Raw genomic sequence first — 24582 nt, forward strand, 5'->3', positions numbered from 1 at the left:
AAAATGGTTAGTAATAAGTATTCGCTTAAAAAGAAAAATAATTCAATACATTAAATAAAACCAGAAGCACCAGTAAGCTCCACGAAAATTATTTTCGAAGTTTTAATGTATATACCTTTACATAAATATAGTATAAATTCTTAAGTTTTGTTTCACTAGCTTTTTGATTTGTCTTGTACATTCATTATGCATGTTTTTAAAGTATATAGGCATATTCTGACATTGGTTGTCAGTCATTCAGTTATATCACTGGTAAATAATAAACGTCACGCTCTCCCACGCCGCCCATGCATACTTTATTCATACCTATTAGATATTTGGCTGCTAAATTTTCGCTTTGCTTTATTTATTTATTAATTATATTTTAACGAACTTTTGTGATCGTCTTGACTTAAACCGGCTTCATTTTAAAATTGATAATGCGCTTTTTTTAAAAAAAAAAAAAAAAAAAAAATTATTTATATTATCACGTTCACATTTAGACAGGCTGATTATTTCCCTTGCATTATTATTTTTAAATAAACATATTGTTATGCTATTATACTGTTGTGTTTGTTGTATCGTTTGTTATGTACTATGTTGTTGCGTAATTATTTTGTTTAGCGACAAAAGTGTCCAGCAAGCAGCTTGAAGGTCCGGAAGGTGCCAATCTGTTTATATACCATCTCCCCCAGGATTTCGCTGATTCTGATCTCGTGACCATGTTTTTACCATTTGGTAACGTTATATCGGCAAAGGTTTACATTGATAAAGAGACCAAACTGTCCAAGTGTTTCGGTAAGTTGCGCAGGTGCGCATTATACACGCAAAAAACGGTGAAAAATTACGCGTTAAATTTTACTTATCTATCTCTCATTTTCACATATTAATTTTTTTTTAATTTTAATTATTGAAAGCGTAGACATGCAGTTTTTTTCTATAACGATACAATATAATTTTGTATTTGTGACTTAGAAATTATCACATGAATAAATCACATTTATTGAAATATTGATGATTTTTCCGACTCTTCGTGCGTGCGCGAGGTTCGTTACCGATAACTTTAATGGGAAACATTTTTAACTCTAATAACCAGCCAATATATATGGTTCTTAATTATATTCTTTAAACTATTTATTAATATTTTTGGTTGGTGGGGGAAACGGGAACGGGTAATGTACTGATTTTAAACCACGTTTCCTATTCACTACAAGCGCACATGTATTGCTGCCCTAGTTAAAATATTTACCATATTATGTTTTTTATGTTGTAATGTATTGTCCTGCTTTTGCCTGTAGTGCAGTTTTATCTAATCATAATAAGTAATAACAGTTTTATGCTGTATACTATACTAATAGATATTATGCCTTAAAACTACTAGCAACTGTATCTATACTATTTTAGTATATTTTTACAAACAATATTCAAATATTAAGAAGACGCAACAACTAAAAATTAAACTTTTTTTTTTAATTTTTTTTTTTTTTTTTTTTTGTCTCACTAGCTTAGGGACCATGATAAATTAAAATTAACTGCATGTAATTGATTAAAACGTATTTAAATTTTAAATTATGTGGATATAATAAATAACCATTTAACTACTTATTTTTTAAATCCAAAGAAAACTTTCGTTTTGAGTCTTGTGTTCAGTCCATGGATTTTCTGGAGTATAAAATTATTTGCACACGAGCAAGGCAAAGAAGACAAAAACATAAGTGATTGCGTCCTCTTAAATTATTATATCAATGCATGCTTCTCATAAATCTGTGGATTACAATATTCCAGAATATAGTTATTATTTTGTGCTTTTAGCGGTATTGATCTAATAATCATATCTGGTAGTAATAATAATAATAACTGAATTTAATCGGCAATAAATCGCATTATAATAAATAATTGTATATTATTATACGTCTTTTCTTGCAAACAGATACGTTTGTGAGAAAATAGTATTTTCAAAATACTTAGTAATTTGGTACGTACGTTTTGTCATAGCGAATGTATTCGTACAAAAAATTTCTTGATTAATAATCTTTGGTTCGTGCTGCGAGAATGATAAATAAAAGTGTACTTATATCTACTATACCAAAAAAAAAAACTTCAACTACAGTAAAATTTGATAATCAACATTTTCCGTTGTATAACGAAATTCATTGTTTAATTTATATGTTTTTGCTTACTACATTTGTTAAGCTTTTTTTTGTTCACTACACTTAGTCTTTTAATTTGTTATTCATCGAAAATACGACAAAAATATATATATTCGTGTCTTAAAACTCGTTAATGTACGTTTATTATTTCTTAACGTTTCCTTTAAAATGATCCAAAAAGTATTATTCTTTCGTTGGCTATTTACAATAATAATAATTAATAACGCAGATGTCCGCATTAATAGTATTTATAGTCAATAAAATCCAGTTTTTATATTTTCATTTCCAATATCTAAATCGTGTAAGTGGTGGAGTAAGCGTAGCATATCAATAATTTTTAGAAAATGTTGATTTTCAATCATTCATTGATATTTTATTTTCTAATAATCCCGACCAGAGTCATTGTGGCATCATAGCGGGTGGTCTGCTGACTTCGATGCAAATAATGAATTTGGTATTGATTTTCGTCACAACATTCAAGTCTCTTTACAACCGCAACTGTTGGGTAAAAATATATATATATATATATATTTATCAAATATTCCAACGAACAATGTAATATTTTTTTCCCGAACGTAGTATTGTCCCGCGGGGGTGGTTTTTATCTCGTAGATGCGATAATAATTCACGGCATAGACCTCTGTGCGAGACGTGTTGGTTGTGTCGTACTGGATCCGCCTAAAACACAACGGCGAGCATGCATAACAATATATTGTATCTATTTGTATTTACTACTGCGAACCGTTTGTATAGTCGAGCATGGTTAATTCGAAAAATGTCATTGAATATTATAATTCAATTTTTTTGTCCGATCCTCGGACTTCTTTATTCAATAGTATGTAAATAAAATATGTATATATATATTGTTTAATTCAATGTTTTTTTAATGCTTAAAAGAACGTAGTTTAAAATGATTTATTTTGGAATAATAATCAAAATATTTAATAACGACCAAGTTTTTTTTTTAGTTAATTTTGATTTTTGGTCTGTTTTATTTATGTATTTTTTAAAACATGTATCATATTAAAATTAGCAATTATTATACATAATTTTATGAATATTAAAATATTTATGCATGTAAAAAAAAAAAAAAAAAACAAAAATTTAAATCTATGAAATATAATTTCTTTAATTATTCAAGTATAAAATATTATGTTTAATTGTAATATATATAATAGTATTAATAATTTTTAATGTGTTATTTATTTTATAAAGAAATATTATACTCTGACAATTAAAATTTCGAATTAATCAAGTTCAGCTTTACTGGTCGTTACTCGGTGTTGGGCAAAATAATTCCATGATAACAACCAACAACTCATAATTTTAAAGATACCATTTATAATTTAAAATCGACGTATGCATTGTTTGTTTTTTTTGATCAATACTTACTGAATTGATATGTGTATTATTATAATTAAATTTAATTAAATACAACTTGGGTATCAAAGTGACCAATAAGTAAAATTACTCTATAATTATTTTTGATGAGCTTAATTACAAAATATGTTTTAAATTCACAATCCTTACAGATATTTTTTTTTAACCGACGTTTATGAATTTTTTAATTTTAAATTGAATGCATCCATCAAACTTCAATCATTGACTTTCTTTTCTTCCCAACTCTGTGGTTTGTGATATTATTATTTTATCGTGTCACGCAATTCACTACACAATACTGACACGTTGTCGATATTTCTATTTTTTTTTTTTTTTTCGTCGTCGTTGTTGTGTTGTCCTCGCAATCGACGGTTTAGTTTCTCGGTTAACAATTATTATATAGGTATCTATCACTCGCGACATAGATAATCTCTGTAACAGTGGCATATTTGTGATTAATACACATTTAAATATATAAATGATTATAATTATGATATTATATCGTTACTCACAGTTTTTTCTTGTCTCTGTCTATGCATATCTAGGGTTCGTGTCGTACGACAATGCGTACAGTGCTCAGGCGGCCATACAGACGATGAACTCGTATCAGGTGGGCAACAAGAGGCTGAAAGTGCAACTCAAGAGACCCAAAGAGGCGTCCAGGCCGTATTAACCGCACCAACGATTGACTACTAACAACAGAACGACCGACCGATCGTACCTCGTTCCCTGCAAGAATGAACAGTCGTGTCGTACACCGTATTGTTATTGTTTACGATGACATAAAATTTAATAATTGTTATGTGTGTACATAATAATACTTGGTTTCTTTTACTTTTGTTTCGTTTTTGTTTTTGTTTTTGTTTCTGTTTTTTTTTTTTTTTTTTTTTTTTTTATATATATATATATTATATAAATTTGTATATCTACATGACACAGAGTAGTAGAAATATTTTTAACGCAGCATTGTTTGAGGTAAAACAATCCAAAAAAGAAATATATGAAGAACCACTGAATTACGAAAAATTGAAACATAACTTAATAAAATATTGACATTGTCGTTTGAACTAATTTATTGTATATGGGTGTGTAAGGAAAATGTCAGATTATTAATTTTGTTTTGTTTTCATGTTTTTCTTCTTCATTACTTATTGTTTTGTTTTACTATAATACGTTTTTATTTCTTTACAAAAGGACCAATTTTCTTTATTATTCTCTAGGACGCCGTTTCGAATCGTCTCTATGTACTCGTATGTATGGTTTTACACTTAACACTGAACAGTAGTAGTCTTAAATTAATTATTTTTTGATCGTTAAATGACATCTCTAGACTGCTCTTTTATTATTAATGTGTAATGTTTTTCTTTATCATTTTCGAACTAATCATGTATACCCTTGAAATTATTTTTTCGGCAATCAGGGTATTAAGAGAGTATACCCATAAAGAAATGTAATTTATTTAATAAATAATAATAATGTACTATGTACTAAAAAACATTTGAATTATGCCCAGTTATGGTTCCTGTAGTTAAATTAAAAAAAAAAAATAAATAAAAAAAAAAACATGTTTGCGTACAGTTTTGTAAAAATAAGTGGTCAAAATATATAGTATACTCATATAAGTCATATGTAATAACTACCTAATAATAATGTTTGTTTTGTTTTGTTTTTTCTTTTTAATTGCAACGACTTATAAAATTAAATTTTGTTCAGTATTAATTTTAATTTATTGTTTTTGCATGTGTTAATAATTTTATAGACTTTTTCCAATTGATGCCATTTTCAATAACTACAAAGACTTACATTTTTGTTTAGGTGATATTATGTTCTTTGTGCTTAAAAAAAAAAACAACTAAAAAACTAAAAAAAATCACGTGTTTCATGATTGTAAAGATTTGTCTTTTTTTTTTTTTGTCTTGTGTCCTGTTTGCATTTATATTATATAAAGTAATGATATTGTTGAATAAATGTTTATAAGATATCATTCATCACGACCATTAACAGGCATTATTGTGATAAGAATAGCCTAATTTTGTTTTGTTTTATTATTATTAAAAAAATTTTTTTTCCATAAATTAAAAGCATCGAAACTTAATTATATTATATATTTATTTATATACAATATATATTATTATTATAGCACTGCTACTCGTGAGCTATAGTAACTTAGTCAAAATTTATTGAATATTTTTTAAAACTAGTGTTTTGGTGCTAAAGCGATTTTTAACATGTTTTGTTTTTTTTTTTTTGCATTAGACCATATTATGTTATGTAATATTAGGTTAAGGTATCTAGCCCAAGTGAAATGGTTTTTTTTTAACTTTGTTTCAATAATTCCCCCCTCCAATTTTTAAAGACTCTTATTATATACATTTAGATAAAACACGTAATATTTTGTTTATTGATGTTCACTTATTGTTTGTGAAAGAAAAGTTTTTTTTGTGTTTCAACATATTTTTTTCCGTTCATTTTATTAAGTTATATATATATAATATATGGATACTTAATACAAATAAATTTGCATGTAATAATGCCGTACAATTAAGTCTTGTATTCATGTTTATCAGTTAATTTGTTTGTCTTCCGTAATACTTTGTATGTGTGTATAAAACAATGCGTGGCAATTGTTCTGTATCAAGTCTACCTGACAGTATATGGTTTGGTATTATGTCATCTATCGAGATTAAAATATAAAAAATTGATTGAAATTTAAACTATACAAGAAATTTGTATAAATGATAGCTATGGAGCTCGTAAAAATAAAAAAATCAGTTAGTAAATTTGTAAAATTATGGCAACTATACTTGCGGACGGTACTAACTAATCGAGATTTGCAAAAATCTTGGTTTTAGTGTAAAATTAAAAATCCATACGACTTTTTTTAAGATTTAAAGGATGACCAAAAAATCTTCACGGAAAACTCAATTGTATGTTTTTTTTTTTTTTTTACCGCTAGTGATGATTCACAGTACTTAAGTGCGACGCTGATGTAAATCGCTTACAAAATTTTAACAAGCAAGTTATAAGATCGTTCATTTATTAAGTCAAATAAAAATCTGAAATGAAGATCAAAAGTTTTATATTTTATGTATTATTTTTGTTGTTCACAGTTAAGAACTTAGCTACTCTGTTAAATATAAACTTGACTATTCATTTTCAGTGTATCAGTCATAAGCATGCATGGACTTCTGATGAAGCACTTGTGGCTATTATTTTTTTTTTACCAACTCTTATACACCTCCCCTCCATATGAAAGGATAAATATGCTTATTTAAAATATTGTAATTATTTAAACTTTAAAGAACTAATTTCTATTATTCAGCTATTATAGTTATAGATTTTCCAATAAATTCATAATTTGTTAATTTTTTAACTTTGTCTTGACAACGCTTTAGGTCGGTCGTTTACAATCACAGTTAGTGATGGTTAAAATTATAAACATTCGATAAAAAAAAAAAAAAAAAATCATTAAATGATCGTTTTTATTCAACTAATGTTACCAATGAATAAATTATTTTAGTTGATTTATCGTATGTCAATTTTTCTAAATTATTCAAGTCATTTAATAGTTAAACTAAGCTTTAAGTTTACTAATATTAGTATTATACACATTGTTTAAATGATTTATGTTATCTTAGGATTTAAATTGATTAAATTTCCAACACCTTCAATAATTTCAAGAATCTTAAGTCTTAACTATAGCAGTGGTTTTTTTTAACCAAACACCATTTCATCCAAAACAAATATTCATTGTATATCATCACTTATTCCACACTTAATTTTTTCTAACTTGGATTTTTAACATTATTTTTATTGTACATTTTTAAAATTTATTTATATATTTTTTTGTATTCATCAACTACAGCTCAATGACGTGTAATTGTAAGTTAAAAAGATCTTATTAAATCAACAAACTGCTAAGATATGAAGATCCTTACTTTTTAAATTTGAACTCACTTCTAACATAATTAATAATATTAGTTCAAGCATATTTTGGGTAAAATAAAATTAAAAGATTACATTTAAATTATCAAGTCAGTGTATTAGTTCTAACATCTAGAAACTTGGTTGAATCATAAATATCTTGAATTGCAATGATTAATACTAAATAATTTGATTTAAAACATATTTTTAGAAAAAAACGATGTATTTAATAATTAAATTTGAAATTTAAATAAAAATTTAAGCACTAAAGAGCTAAAAGTTATATGTTTATAAAATTGTGACACATAACACTCATAAAAAAAAAAATTAGATATGTAAATTGTAAAAAAATACAATTTTATCTGTTGGTACTGCTACTTTGTTGGTCAAATCTATATTGATTGCAATACAACTAATAAAAAAACTTCCTTTTTATCTAAATAAGTGTAAAAGATAAACAGAAGACCGGTTTAAAAAAAATAATATTTTTATAATAATTGTTTGATATACTTAAGTAAATCTAGAACAATTTGTGTTCATTAGATTTATAAAATTCTCTAATTACTATATCTAATAGTATAATACTATAAAACGCTAAATTATTATTAATAAATTCAATTGATTTGAGAATAAAAATGAATTGGTAGATTTATTTTTTTATGGAACAAATTTGTACGCGACGTTGCCAGCTGACGTTATTTAAATTAACCCTATAACTGTGTAACTCTAATACAAAGATTAAGACACTCAATAATTAATTTATAACTCGTAATATTGATGAACTTTTACGTATTACGTAATGATAATACATGTTTAAGTTACGATAGTTTATATATACTTTAAAAATTTATTATTGATAATAAGCCATATTTATAAAACTTCAACAGAGCCACGGTATAATAATTGTATAAATATAGACAAATGTTTGAAATATTGTATATTATCACATTGTTCTGTAAATGCTATCTCGTCACTTTTCTTCGTGATCATGCTTCCAAATAGTATTTACGTGAAAAAACTAGTGTATAGTCTTTTCAGTGAATACTTAAAAAAAAAAGTCTAGGTGTGGCTATAGCCCTACAAGCCACACCCGTATGCACGCCTATGGATGGGTCATGATATTTATTATAGTGCTTTTAAAATTATTTATGACCATGAGAATATATTTGAAATTTGACATGGGTTTAATCCATCGTCTAATAAAAAAAAAAAAAAAAATAATGATAAAATAATTTAGTTGATTGATTAAGTAAAATCCGGGAAAAATTGTCCTGGTTTTATTTTGAATGTTCTGAATTAACAGTTATATTGCAAACCGCTGTAAAAAAAAAATCAACTTGGTTTACAAATCCTGTTATTTATAAGATAAACACTTCAAAATGTATCGCACAAGGATATTACAATATTGAATGTATGCATATGTATAGGTAAGTACCGGAGACTCGAGTCCTAAAGTCTGAGAGACGTTGGAAATTTATATTTGTTTTTGTGTAAATATCAATGCTTTTTGAGCGAAACGTGTAATACTACCTATATTATATATAAAAAGTGATGGTTATTTAATTTTGTTTACAATAATCTTCACTATTATTTGTGTATTCTTTAGCTGCCATGGTAATTTATTCGAGAAAACTATTTTACGTACCGTAACGCGATTTCTTGAAACTATTACGGCTATACATTTTTGGGGAATGACTGTGTAATAAACGTTTACACGTCATAAAAAATAATCTAGGCACATTGATAATATTATTGATACTTGTACTTCAACAATTTCACCCGGAAATAAACAAACCGTAAATTAAAAGTGAACTGTGATAACGAGTTCGTGCCAGTCGATAACAATTAAATAACAATAGTTACTTAAACATAAAATAAAACAAAATTATGAACAACGAAACATGTATTCTAGCGCAACAATAGCTCACCGCATCTGTTTTCCAATGTTTACCCTGCACCGCATATCGGATTTGATAGAATGAGATAAATTTGACGTCGTATCACTTATTTTTGAGCTATAGGTGGGAGGTACCCATTTGGACGTTTATTGGATTAATAAAAAAAAATTTGTATTTGTAAAAGTAAAAAAAAAAAATTTAATATAATAAACCAAATTATGTATTCGCATATTAAGTGGGTAGACGATTTCTTATTGTCTACTACAACTCTTCGACCTCTGATAAGTAATGTAATATTGAACACTATTGAATACAGCCGTGTTGCCCTTAATTCAATAAATGAGGTTTTATCTTCTTATTATTATTTTTATCGAGCATCAATATTGAAGGCATTCAATTATTATTATTCTCGTGCGCAATACATAAAAATTTAAAATTTAAATATTAAGACTTTTACATTAGTATTCAGGTTAAAAGATATTTTCAAAAGTTATTTACAATATTAATTTTGGTTAGAAAAACTAAGATTTATGTTCTGTATGGTCTTCAATGAAAGCTTTTTCTCGCGGTTGTTTAGCATCGATAACATATTTCGTGTATGTTCTGAAATTCTGGGCATTCTTGAATGACAATAATACGTTGAATGGTTAAGTCAACTAAGCATTTATTGCATATGTATGCTGGGTTTTTGCGCACAAGGAATGCGTGAGATAAAAAGATATGTCCTATTTTTACTCTTGTTAAAATTATCTACTTAACTTCTGTCGTCTTCTGAAATGTTAAGGAATGTGCCCTTTTTGTATTATATTTTTCGTCGAGTTTTAGATGATCATTATCAATGTTCGCAAAGGCGATTATTTCACCAATCTACGATTCACAGTGACAGGTAGGTTACGTCCAAAAAGTGTAATCGATCGTCTGTCGTGTGGGTCATGGAAGGCACCTCTACCCACATGACTACATATAAACAAAATGCTCATTCCTCGTCGATTACATGAACGTGTTCAGTAACTGTTCTTGAGAGTGTATACATTTGAAAATTCAAACATTAACTATAAACTATGATGTTATAAAGAGTTGTACAATTTTAAAAATTCAAATGGGGGAACCTATACTTTTTTCTAAAATAAATCAACACATAAAAATTAAAATTTGGATGAGTAGCCTATGAGCAATAAGTATTAAAAGTTTTAGTGAGTGGAGTGAAGTGGTTCAGATATTTCACGCAAGACTTTGATTTACTACTTCGTTCAAAAAGTACTCATCCAAATTTTGATTTTTATGTATTTCAATACTCAGAAAAAATTTCTCAACATAACGATTGCAAAAAAGTATAGGTTTAAGTTTCTAAAGTTAATCCTTAAAATCATCATTAAAATATCGTAAAAAAAATATAAACGTTACTAATAATTTAGATATTTTTAATATAAAAAAATTTTCATATTAAAACATGTAAATATAAAATATTAATAATTGATTTTGCACAACCTGTTAATGGTCATTAATCATAATGTCTCTCACGCATTAAAAATAATGACCTAACTGCTGCTAATAGAAAACAGCATACACGTTTAAAACCAATAACGAGGGTTTCGATCAAATTGTAAGACTTCTAGTTTAAGAAAAATTAATCAAAGATACATTTATACATTTGAAGAAAATTTCAAGGCGTGTTTTGAATATTTTGATAGGTATTATTTTTAATTTCAAAGCGAACTATAAGATTTTTTAAGATTTTAATATTTTACTCGGTTATAACAATTTAAAACTACCAATAATGTAAAGTCATTACTCATTAGTCATAAATTCATAAAGCAAATTGACATATTATGACAATAGACACAAATTATAAAAAATAACATTGATGATAATGACTATTTAACCTTTAAAAGATATATTGTACCTACATTATTGACTATAAAAAATACTTGTATTTATTTAATCAATGAAATAAACTTATACTATTTCAAATCGTATTTTGATAAGTACCTACCTATTTCAGACAATAAGCCACGATAACTTATCATTGCTACTTCAATCCTGTCCAATGAGCTTATTTATAATTTTAAGAAAATTTAAGTCACATATTTTATTTAACATAATATTAAGGGGGACGCATTTTTATAATTCACAACACACCATTTTGAGTTTAGTAATCTTATCCTGTAGGTCATTGCAATATTAAAGGTTTTGCAGACTCGCATGAAATAAATTATCCCAATTATATTTTTATCATGGAATATACCTATAAATATAATATTATGATATTTTATTACCCGTTGGTCCTGTTTACCTATTATAATATCGGATATCAGATCAGCGCTACAATTTGTGAGAAATCCTAATAGGGTAAATCTATTTTAAATCCGTCTATGACTATATTTTGTAGACAGTCCACCGAAAAAAAGCATGATCGGCGTTTCGCGATATTTAAGACAATATCATGAAGATGGACAGGGTTACACGTACACTGGTGCACCGTAGGTCATAAACGTGCAGTGACATTATTGACTAGAAATCAGTGATAATATAAGTATCAAGTATTACTTTACTACTTTATTTTAATTCTTATATGTACTAATTGTATATTCTATCAACTATTTAATTGGATAAAGGGATGAGTGTGAGGGGCTAACCACTTTTTATTGACTTAACTTTAATTATATAAGAAGAATAATGACCGCATATCACAATCACTTAAGTATATTATATATATAAAAAAAAAAACTTAAAATGTAATTGAAATATTTACGATTATTACGAATTATAATTAAGTGCTACGCAATAATATAGAACTCAGTATTCACGCTCTTAAAGTATGCCTGCAATTATATATTTTATAATATGAAAGGTACCTAAATAACATGTACATTATAATTTATACAAATTTTATTTATTTTTAAACCAAACATTGTTATTGGTTAATTCACTGTGTGGAGTACAATATTAATACACATAGGCATAGTACTTATTGTGTACAATAATTTTGTAGGCACCTACTGCCTTTCTCAAAAAAATTGTTCGTATGGTACATATAGGGGGATGTGCATTGTTTTAGCAGAAAATTAAATTTCGTTTCCATCAATCTCTTCAAAAATCATCGTTTAAAATTTGAAAAACACTAGTCATAGTTCTAACTTCTAATTAACCTGGGTAAGTAGGACAATTTTACATTGGTGCGTATTTTTCGATGACAACGAGTTTTATAATGTATACTTTTCAAACGCAATATTTAACTATTAACATGAAATACTAATGATCTTATTAAATGGAGTTGAATTTAATATTACATACAAATCAACAAAATAAATATTTCCTCATATCATTGTTTTGTCAAAACTTATGTACCACAACTATTCGTATTGATGACGATATAATGTTTTAGTTAGTCAAATTTAGGAATTTTTTCTACGTATTTGGTAAGTTAGTGTTTAGCTTTTATTTCCAATGCAAAATGTCTTCTATTACAATTCTAGTCCTAAAAATCGTTAACCATATTATTATTATTGGTGGCGTTCCACTCAGAAGCCGTCCGAAAACCTTCACGTAGATGTATCAAAATTGCCTATACACTGCGCCGACTAACGTTTATAAATAAAATTATATTACTTGTGGGAAAAGGGTATATATAAAAATAACAACAAAATAATACTTTAAACAGAATGATTTATTATAGCTGTCGGAATACGTGATTTAAACCAATAGATTTTGTAGAGATTTCCTTTTTAGTCAACCTTATATATTTTTTCATTATAATTATTATTTAAATATGAAATGTTCAATGCTTATCGCAAATCACAATAAATACTAGATACTTCACCATAATACACGAAGAAATTTTATAATTAAACAAAAACATTGATGTAATAAAAAATGTCGTTATTTTTTCAATATATTTTAAATATCTACTGAAAAATATAAATAAATAATAACAATATTAGAGTCAAACTTTTCACGACAAGAAAAAATGATTACATATCGATGAAACCATGAAAACGAATTTGTTTATACACATGTAAGCTAATATTCTTAATTTTATGTTTAAAATTATAGTTTGTAATTCGTTTTTGTTTGATGAACATAATTTTGAGTTATTCAACATATACGTGATCCCGAACACAAACGTCTTTCAATATAATATACCTATCATATAAATATATATTTTTTTAAATACTTCAAAATAAAATATCAATTATTCACTAACACGTTTGCAATGGACAATGATAATAACAGCTCATTATACTATCAAAATCGCTGTGGTTCTGGCCGACTGATTTTCCGAACCGAGCAAGGACACGATTGTCGAGTACGTCGAAACGACATTTGGGAATCAAACGAACACGATTTGAACTGCAGAGAGTATGTTAACCAAACCTATGATATACATAATGATGTTAAATTTTAAGAATTTAATTTTTTAATATTTTTAATATATAATATTGATAATAATTTAGAAACGAAACGCATACGCGTAAGTTTGATAAAAACCTTAGAAAAATTTTCCGAATTTGAAAAAATATCCAATTTAACATAATACTATACCCTACACCGTTAATAATCACTATAATTAATATGCATTCTAGTAGAGTTTTTTTGCTTAAAAATTCCAAACGAGAACTCTTTTTTTAAGCAAGATTAGGCGTGAATGCGTTTTATACTCAAAATTGCTGCACAATATTAATATAAACTGTTGATGTCATGCCAAGAATATTATTTGAAGGGTGATTTACCCGAAAATAATCGTTCAGTGGGAATGCGGCTACGTAGGGTTCGGGGTGTGACAACCCTTTCGTTTCTCACCCAAACTTTTACAATCCTGGGTCCTTAATCACACCAAATTGAAAATAATCAAATATTTTACTTTATATAATAATATTATACCCAATGCTTGAATTCTAGAAAATTGAATGGGAATGCTAAAGTGTAAAAAAAAAAACGCACGTACGCACGTATATGTTTCATTACAATATTTAGCCAGACAGCGAATAATTTTTTTTTTTTTTAAGAAGAAAGAGTTTGACCTCTTTTCCTTTGATTTCTTTTATTCAAAAACTATAAGTATACTACGCGTTTCGCTGCTTATCACTTGCATTTAGGATGTTTCACGTGAACAAAATACAAATTTTCTTGTGGATCTGTCATCCACAGGAACACTGAAATGCCGAGTCGCTTAGATACGAATATTGAACATCCTCGCAGTGTCGGTGCTTGTGGTGATTCAGACCAAGCACCCGATTTGCGTCCCTCTCTGTCAGAGCCCAACAAAGTGCTGCTCGTGCATGGTCTGGATCGCGTTCCCGTTAACTGCGATCGGGTGTTCAACCTGTTTTGCCTGTATGGAAACGTGACGACGGTGAAAATCCTCAAGGACGACAAGGTGCTCGTTGAGCTGGAGGACGTGGAAGCCGCTAGACGGTGCGTGTCTAACTTGCACATGCTTCAGCTGGACGATGAGGTCAACATGAAAGTCAAGTGAGTTGCGATAATGTCCTCATTTCTGTGCGCGGCCATTGACAACTATATGCTCGTGAAATACTGGGTCGGGATAATTAATAATTTTGATGGATTATAATGTATAAAAAAAAAAAAAAAAAAAATACGAGACCGCTCAATTGTTATGCACTTATTATTATTCATAAATCATATTATTATTACTATTATTATTATCATGGTAGCAAAACGCGATTATGTTGTATAGTGCATAATATATATTATACGGTGGTAGTTGAACGAGTTATAAAAGTATTATGTGGTTAGGTACAATTAAATTTTATAACAAGGTCATCTTATGTATTCTATGTATAAAGATAAATTAAATTATGCATTAGTTGCTCTTATCAATAGAATGTTGTCGTCCAATGCTAATGATGCACCAATTATTTTTTCAAATTGTTTCTATTTGATTTTTATTTGTTATTCATTATAATTGAATGTCGTCAATCATCTAAACCAAATGTAAAATTGTTTTACATTCATAGTTCTTATGTAAACAATTAATAATTGCATGCAATTTAGTTTTAACCCGTAAATATACAAATAATATAATATATATAATAATAACAATACACTTCCATTGCGTTCATTTTGCAGCGCCGTCTTTCGTTCCAAGCTTCTAATAACTGTATCATTATTATTATCATCTAACCAAAATTATATTCAGTATCACTTATGTCGATCGTATTTAGCTAGAATAGGCGGAGCGGTGTGCATGACTAACGACGGTCCATTGAAACACCTCGTCGCCATGATTGCCAAGTCATTATACTTAACTACATTTACCTTTGCATACTGATATACTAAAATAGCATTATTATGCGTCTTTTATAACTATATAAGTTCATCATCGATCGACTGTTTTTGATTTACTAATTATTCGTGCGTTTTAGGTATTCTAAACATAATTTTATTCATGATCAAGTCAATTTTAACAAATTAGCTGACGGTACGCCTGCTCAAAAAGTTTACTTGTCGAGCACATTGAATAGATTCGCTCCGAACGTATCGTGCCCGGACAAACGTCGTATCGCAGCTCCGTCCAAAGTAAGCGAACTTCAATTTAGTTTCATTTGAAACATGTAAGGAGCAAAATATTATATAATTGTAAAGTTGATTTCTATAGAAATAAATAAGTTACAATTTCAACAGCAAATGAATAATTATTTTAAAACATTCAATGTTTTAATAAATTACTTATTATACTATTCTAATGAAATTAGATATCTACAAAATATAATAGCTTTTTTCAGATACTGAATAATTGATGTAAGAAATCATTGTTTTCCCGAATAAAAATATCTCGATTAATTAATTACATTCTTGAGTTGTAATATATTGTTGTTTCTTATATAGCGCTTTTCGTTTTCAGATTTTACATTTTTTCAACGCGCCAACTGACGTGTGCGGCATAGCAATTCACAAAGCAATATCAGACGCCCTGTGTCGTACGGACGCAATACGTTCCATTACTATCCGTACGGTTTATTATTGGGTTTAAACGTTTTGCACCACTGACTTGTTGCTTTTTATATTGTTTTCAGTTCCCAAAAAACCGAAAGCCAAGTGTTCAACGGGTTTGATAGAATTGAAAAGTATGGCGCTGGCGGCGAGGACCGTTTTATTGTCAAATCATATGACAATTGAGTCGACAGGTAAATAAATACGTAAAAATGCCGTATACGATTGGTAATATGTTATCAGTACTGTATTGTCAATACAGTCATGAAATAAAACGATCTATAGACATCCATTGGACGTATTAAATCGTATATTAATATTGTTTACGTCGCAAGCGGTGTAAAAACAATAGTGGATGTTATAGTGGAGTTCAAGTTTTACCGGTAGAGCAGAGTAGGTTAAGTACCTATCAGTAATTTAGTAATTTCATGTTGCGTCATCTATAACTATAAGTTTGGTTTTTCCGCGGCTCTTTTCGTTACAACTTTCCAATCACCATCGTCGTAGTAACGGATAAAACGTATCCGTAGTCACTAGTCACTATAGACGCAGGACGTGCGTTTCCGGCCTCGTCCAATGAGCCATGTCGTGTACTACTCGCACTTGAATTTAATACAATTACTAATTTTGTCCTTCCGCAAATACCGTTTGCAGTGTCCAGATTTCCGTTTTTGACAAAACTGTGTTTTTCAAAATGGTCTGAAATCGAACAGAAACCCGGCGACCCGAAGACGTTGCGGTTCTGTTCGGTGCCACGCACACCGTGGCTGCTGCACAAGTCCGAACACGGTGTGCCCACGACGGAGTTTCCGATTTCTTGTACGACCATGGTAAACGGCTGCGGCGGCGGCGACTGTATGTGGACGTTGTGGGTGGTAAACAACATGCAGAAGCAATGGCAGCAGCAGCAACAGACGTCGTCGACGGTCTCGATGACGGACGCCGCGACCGACTGTTCTCGGACTTGTCCGTCAGACACGATGGTCCGTCGTAACACGATTGCTGCCAACGACACCGATTTGTTCATCGATCTCATCGACATGTTGAGGAACCGCCTGTGCAATATCAGGAACGACCGGGGCGACGTGTTGTGCGGTTTAGCGGCGGCGGCGATGCAAGCCGAACGCGACGACGCGACACCCCCCGCCGACGCCGATGCCGCGAGTCAATCGGGCCCGCTGGGTGACGCGTGACCTATTGTTCAACATAATTTTTTTTTTTAGCTACCTTTTATGTTTTTTCCTTCTGATATTTATCTGGAGAAGGATTCGATCGTCCCATAACCACCGTCCGTCCCGGGCACGCCCATAAAAATGTCACGCTACAACAGACTGATTTTGTAATATAATAATAATAATAATAATATAATGCAATGATATTTAGTTGTATTTTGTTCGTGAAAAATCTATTGGCACCGGTAATCTAGTTTTTCGGCTGTAGCCGGAAAATTATCGTTTACTGTCGAAAATTACGTGTTCGATAGACTGTCGGGTGTATGGTCATAGTGTTTTCGGACTCGCGACGAGATGGGTCTTAGTAAATTACAACTACATTACTGACCGTTTTAAAAAAATACGATTTATTTATATTAACGGAAAATCGGATTGTACAAATTGACTTTTTTTCGCTTTTTAACGATGAATGTGGTATCTGCGAGAAAAAACAGCATACCACCACCCTATTGGCCAGACGTATAAGTCATCAAACCGGTCACTCGTTTCAAACCCAATCCGTTTGTTGTCAACTTTTCGATTTTATCGTTAAATAAAAGTATTTGTTAAAATAATAAATTTACAATGAATATTATGTTTTAACTTCTATTCATAGAACATCGAAAGTAGAATACAAATTTGTTTTACACTTTTGTGTTATGTGCATATTAAAACGTTAATAATATACTTTTTAATGATTTAATTTTCAGGTATTGGTATATTTTACGATCTGTAAAAAGAAATAATAATTAAAGAGGACTTATTTTAACATTTGTATTTGTCTAAAATGAAGACAAAATAAATATTCTAATTATTACAGTCATATTATTATTGTTATAATGCAAAAATAATATTACACGAATGTATTTCGACAGTATTTGTGGCGCTATCGAGTGGTTTCATACTCGACATTTGTTTTGGCACTTGTCACGTTTTTTCCGCTAGAACTCGCTCTACGAATAATTATAAAATGGTTTTGATTTTAACATTTATTATAAGAATTTATGATAATTATATTTATTTAATGATTGTTGATGTATTATAATATTTGAGGAGGTAAACTAATGCATTCTATGCTAAAAATGTGCGTAATAATCCAATAATAATTATTTTTATTATAGTATAATATTTTCTAAGTCGCCGAAAAAAGGAGAAAAGTAAGGACCTTCATTAAAACAATAAATTAATTTTGGAATTAAAAAAGAAAAAAAAACATAAATAAAAATAAAAATATTAATAAATTAATGTAATAATTTATTAAATGAGATAAAACATTTATGAATGTTCTTCTTATGTATCAAGAGATGTAAGCACAAATATTACAAAATCTTTTTATTGAAAATGTTGTTTATGGATTTTTTTTTTTAACAATGAGAGATAATTTGTTTTTAGTTTAGTTTGATATTATTTTTTAGATAATCCATATCTGAATTAATGTATGGAATTAAATTAAATAATATACATTTATACGTTTTTTTTTTAAAAAAATTCAAAACGTTCAAGACGTGCATATAGAAATTATAAAAAAAAATTGTTAAACTTTTTACTGAAGAAGAAAAAGTTAAGCAAACCAAACTACCAGAGTTTGTATTTTTTTTTTTTTTTTTGTCAATGAAAGCGAATATGCATATACGATAGTGAATACCATTCAAAAGTTTGTTAATACGTTTTTCCTTTTATAGATCAAGGAATTTGCGGGAAAAAGTGTTGTTGTTATTATATTTTAGGTATTAAATTCAAACTCGGTTATGCAGAGTTAAGTCAAGCTGGACCAATGAGAATTTTCTTCAGACATGTTTCGGGATTATCGTACAAAAAGAAATCCTTATTTGAAATATTAATCTTGAATGTTTCTGAATTCTAGTTCATGGTAAATACATATCTACGTAGTTCATAGTTGGATACAAAAAATCATAAAAATGGAAACGTCAATCAATAAACATGATTGTTTTTAAATTTGTTTAGAATAGGTTACGTTATAGACTTCATTAAAATTCAGTGTTAAATTATTATTCTTTTAAAATATTTTAGATTTATCGTTGACAATTTGAAACATTTTTATGGACACGTGGTCTGTATGAATAAATCGTTACTTTAGATTAACTTAAAACAAACTATTTACTTATGCCCGTTTGTCATACGACTTAAAAGTATTCAAAGTTACTATTTCAATCGCAATACTGTAATGAACACTTGATTTTCACGAGTTATACCATCTGATATTATGATTAATAAATGCTTGGACTTACAATAATATATTTTAATTTTGTGACAGATGGGTTCGTATTTCGTCTATGATTTCACGCTGAACATCAATCGAATATAATAATAAAATTAAACTAATACTAACACAAAAAATAATGAACAACATTACCTAGTTCAAATTTAAGTAGTTTTTGCAAAGTGTACAGAATAATATAGCACGCAAACCTAGTAATGTGTATATGTATACAATATTATATATTAAATTATTATTTTAAAATGTCGTTTAATAATACCTAAAGGCTGAAATAACGCGACTACGTCAGAGACGAGACCATATTATATTATGTAGCTATTATGTTTGAATAATGACTGCACCGCAGTTTGTATTGCAATCCTTCAGTGAATTCTTTGAAACTTCATAAACCTTATTATAGTCTAACTACGGTACATAATATATTCAATACCATACAAGTATTTAGTAAAACGAATCAGTCAACTTGACGTAATAATTTAAACATAAAAGGTATTTATTTCTAAGTTCGACTTCTTACATTATTACATTGGACAGATTTATTGTAATTAACGTTTAATATCGAATCGTGCTAAAATCAGACACACCCGATTTTTATCGATTCTTTAAATTCATAAATATTTTAAGTTTTGCTTCACTTAAAAACTCTTCATCCAATTTATTCAGTTAAAATGATTAATAATTAATCTCAATTAGTGGGTATTTTAATCACGGAAACATTGTAATAAAAATTTAATTAAAACCGTAAACCAATCCAAAATGGTGTCATTTTTTATTCACATATTCTTTCCGCGATAAGGTTATTAGACTGTTACGATCATATTACATTATTGGAGGTATTGTTAAAATACTAAATAAAATTAATCGGTGTAGATTAGTTATACGATTGAAAGGTGTATTGACCGCTTTTGTCGAAAATACAATCATTTCTGAGTTTCTGTAAGTCTATGACATTTGTGCCTTAATTCGATATATTGTCAGTATTAAAAAAATATATCTTCGACCCTGACGAGTGTATCGCATGCTGGGCACGGAGATTGATTGTTGATCGTTCTTGACTATGATGATGTCATGTCCGAATGTGATTCAAATATGGTTGATTGTTGATTATAAACTCGTTATTTCTGGATATTATGAATTGTTTATAATATTTACGAATTACGGCTATATTTTAATAACGATGTTATCGAAGCATTAAATGTGAAATGTCAATATGATAAATTTAAAAACGAATAATAATTTTATTTATCGATAAAATATGTTTGGAGCCTATGAAACAGTCAACCAGCCCGAAGTCTTGCCGGACGATCGCATCGTTATGCGTTATTCATTTATTAAATTGGCATTTTTTTTATTTTTTTTTTATTTAGTTCCGTCGGTCTGGCCGATTTGACGTATACGTAATTCTAGGCGACAGTAGAATGAATTGTTTTTTTTATATGAAACAAAAATACAATTAAATTTAGATGCAATAATTAATGAATCACCAATCATATTTCTGCTATAATATAATATATGGTACATCATTATTGATGCCCACTATTGTTTTTTTTGAGTTTAAATAGTATTATATCAATAATTGCATTAACATGATATTATTATAATAATATGTGTTAAAATTATGAATAAGTATACAATTGTTTGATAAAAATAATTAATTCAGATAAAAAAAAAAAAAAATTGTAATCTTTATTTCTGCTCAAAGATCAACATTCAATAGCAATGAATAATGATGCATAAGATATTTAGGTAATAATATTTATTTATTAGATATTTATTCAAATTTTTATTTAAAATTATGACAATATTTTAGCACTTTTTATTCAAAATAGTATTCAAACGTTTAAAAAAGTAATACAAGTATATACATACTTTATACATAAAGAGTTTTTGTCTATACTATAAGACTTATATCCATTTTAATGTATTACTTTTATATACATAAAACTAGAAAATTAGCTTGAATGTGATAGGTTTAGAGTAAATCTTAAATGTGTTGTTTGAATTCGACAATAAATGTATTAATGAATTTATTTATTTATTAAATGCCCCGAAGGCAAATAGTACAATACATAGGTACACAGAGTTTTAAGTAAAATAAAATTAAAATACTAATACTAATAGTAATATAACAATATATAAACCAATTATATATAATCGATTTAAAATAATTAACATAATAGTAAAATAAATCAATTTTTTTAATTTTATTACAACACATTATCATTCTATTAATAAGGCCAAAATGGCTATAATTTTGACGGTGGTTGGAAAAATGAAAATTATTTTCGAAGCTTAAAGTTGAAGCATTGAAGTGTATACCTCCTAATAATTCTAAGCGATCAATGCTATTATTAATAAGCTTATAGATAAAACAAATGTTAAAATATTTTCTTCTTATTGATAAAGGATCAATTCCTAATTTTAAATTAAATAAAGAATTTGTGATAGCTAATAGTTATTAAATTTATAATAAAGTTTGCGAAAAAAGTTATTCTGGACTCAGCCAATTTTATTAATTAATTAAGATAAAGATTCCCATATAATTGATCCATGCTCTAAACTTTGACAACTCTTTTTTACACTCTTTAAGGCTTAGTAAGTAGTGCTTTCCATCAAGCTGGATCATCACGAGCATTTTTACACACGAACCCTAGCATTGCTGTATAATATATTTTATTAATATTTTTAGTAGAAAAAAGATCATTTAAAAGAGTTATTCCTAGATCTTTAGCATGATTTACTATATTCTAAATTTTTCTATTTATCTTGTTAATATTATATATTGGACGTTTGCTACGTGAAAATTTAATTTGAAAATATGTTTTAATATTTTTTGGAAGAACATTATAGCCTCACACCAAATAACATAATTATCTACTTAAATCCATTTGTGACTTAAAACAATCATGGTTAAGTTACAATCATACATTATTGAATATAATTTTAAATCAACCGCCAATGGAGAACATTAACAGTGTCTAAAAACAGATTTTATATCATTAAAAATATTAAAAATAGTGAAGAAGATAAATATTCTTTTTGTGGTATCCCTGAATGAATTTCAAACTTATCAGAAATAAGAAGACCTACTTTAACACACTGAATTCTATCATTAAGAATAGATTCAAATAAAGAACTAAACATTCAATTACGCAATTTAAAAATTAATCTATTGATGTCGACTGAATCAAAAGACTTCTTAAAAATTAGTATAAATTAAATCTACTTGTTCACCAAGGTAGACGAATGAATCAAAGTATATTATAATTTATAATATCAAAAAAAAATCTAAGCATACCTTGTATTATAATTAGTATTTTAGTTAGGTTTTTCTTAGTTTTTTGATTCAATTTTTGTTAACAACCTTTAACTTACAAGTCAATTTTTACGTATCTATTTCTTTGAAAACAAGTGATGCGTAAATATTTGTACTTTCCACTAGAGAGCACTATGAGTACTGTAAATTTTCTATTCTTGGCCAATTATTTGAAGTGATGTACTCGTATTAAAAACGAAATTAGAAATGTAAGAAATGATGAGTTTTTTGTTAAAGTGCAAGCCGCAAGGTATAATAAAAATAGTAGTAATAACAACTAAAATATATATATATATACTCGTATGAATAAATATGACGAAATACGTTTGTATAGTAAATATTTTAAGATAAATAAAACAAAAATATAGATACATAATATAATAGAGTATGTCAAAAGATCAATATTAATAATCTCTATGTTTAATAATAAATATATAAACCGAAAATTTTATAAATTATGATATTATATGTAGATTTTATCGTGAAGACTTTGCGTTTTAGATTGAATTTATTACTATATTAATTTATTAACTATGTATTAATCATTAAAATTATTTAAAAATTAGTTGTACAATGATAATAAAATTGTGAATTTAAAATAGTTACATAAGTATATTTTAAAACAATAATGAAACTAACTTATAAGAAAATCAACAATATACACTCTTAAAGTATTCTCTTCCACATTTGGATATATTCGATTTATTTTTTTTAAATCATACTCAAATTGAACAAGTTTTCAAAAGTGATTTAAAGGAGATTGCAATTGTATAATTTTTAGTTAGTTTATTTTTGTATCAAATTACATGGAAATAAAGATAATTGTTCATCGTGAATCTTGATAATTAACTATAGTGCATTATGTTCCATATCTCCTTACGACTGAAACATTATTGGTCGTGTTTCTACTTTCAGAGATAACTTGTATAAATTCTGCGACCCTAGAAAATTAGTTAAGGCTAGCTAACTTAATGATTTCATAACGATTTGATTCTCTTGATTATTAAAATTTATGAAAGTGTAAATAGTTATTTGGTAACGTAGTATTTGGAAATTATTTACAGGTATTCTATAGCTATACTCTACTTGGGGTTTTTATAACTGGTGACTTACTATTTACTTACAATTAAAAATAATACTATAAGACTCATGTAAATTCATTTATAAAATCTACTCAAATCCAAATATGAACGATTTTCCTTTATTGCTTTTAGTTGTGATAAGATTATATTTTACTTGACTAGATCCAATGAACTGATCAATTTTTATTAAGTGGTACACTTATCGTCTCATATTTTATGCTATCAAACACATCAATAGGTTTGAAAAAGTCGTGAAAAAATCATATTAAAAACTAATAACTTACCCCATTGGTTAGGAGCTTGGATTGGAAATAAGCTGTACAGCCGTTCATAAGTTAAATTATCAAAAGGTCTGTTGTGCAATAAATAAAGCAATATATGAAGATAAAAAAGTGGTAAATGCATCGACTTCGTGATCACTTAAAGAAACGTAATGTCATCACACAAGT

General features: G+C 27.9%; 2 protein-coding genes across 11 annotated transcripts in view; both read left to right on the top strand.

The window, feature by feature from the left end:
* LOC112597662 (CUGBP Elav-like family member 1) overlaps positions 1-4336 on the top strand; it is a 174744-nt gene extending 170408 nt beyond the window's left edge. For 9 of the 10 annotated variants that reach the window (XM_025343797.1, XM_025343801.1, XM_025343802.1 and 6 more), the window contains 2 exons: positions 604-777; positions 4055-4336. In XM_025343797.1, coding sequence (XP_025199582.1) covers positions 604-777; positions 4055-4182 — 302 coding nt within the window. In that variant the 3' untranslated portion in view covers positions 4183-4336. The remainder of the gene's footprint in view (positions 1-603; positions 778-4054) is intronic. The other variant, XM_025343806.1, reaches the window with a different exon arrangement.
* A 9208-nt stretch (positions 4337-13544) lies between these two features.
* LOC112597859 lies at positions 13545-17557 on the top strand. Its single transcript, XM_025344093.1, has 6 exons — positions 13545-13690; positions 14480-14803; positions 15718-15871; positions 16197-16302; positions 16369-16479; positions 16940-17557. The coding sequence occupies exons 1-6, from the start codon at positions 13545-13547 to the stop codon at positions 17476-17478; spliced, it is 1380 nt and encodes a 459-aa protein (XP_025199878.1). The 3' UTR covers positions 17479-17557.
* The last annotated feature ends 7025 nt before the right edge of the window (positions 17558-24582 follow it).

Source organism: Melanaphis sacchari, unplaced genomic scaffold (genome assembly GCF_002803265.2).
Source record: "Melanaphis sacchari strain LSU unplaced genomic scaffold, SCAv2.0 Contig43_pilon_pilon, whole genome shotgun sequence".
Taxonomy (NCBI): Eukaryota; Metazoa; Arthropoda; class Insecta; order Hemiptera; family Aphididae; genus Melanaphis; species Melanaphis sacchari.

Excerpts from the sequence above, each read along its gene's own strand:
- LOC112597859 (XM_025344093.1), top strand. The coding sequence starts at position 13,545 with ATGGACAATGATAATAACAGCTCATTATACTATCAAAATCGCTGTGGT. Across the intron at positions 13,691-14,479 it reads CACGATTTGAACTGCAGAGA|GAACACTGAAATGCCGAGTC; the intron begins GTATGTTAACCA and ends TGTCATCCACAG. Across the intron at positions 15,872-16,196 it reads GTATCGCAGCTCCGTCCAAA|ATTTTACATTTTTTCAACGC; the intron begins GTAAGCGAACTT and ends TTTCGTTTTCAG.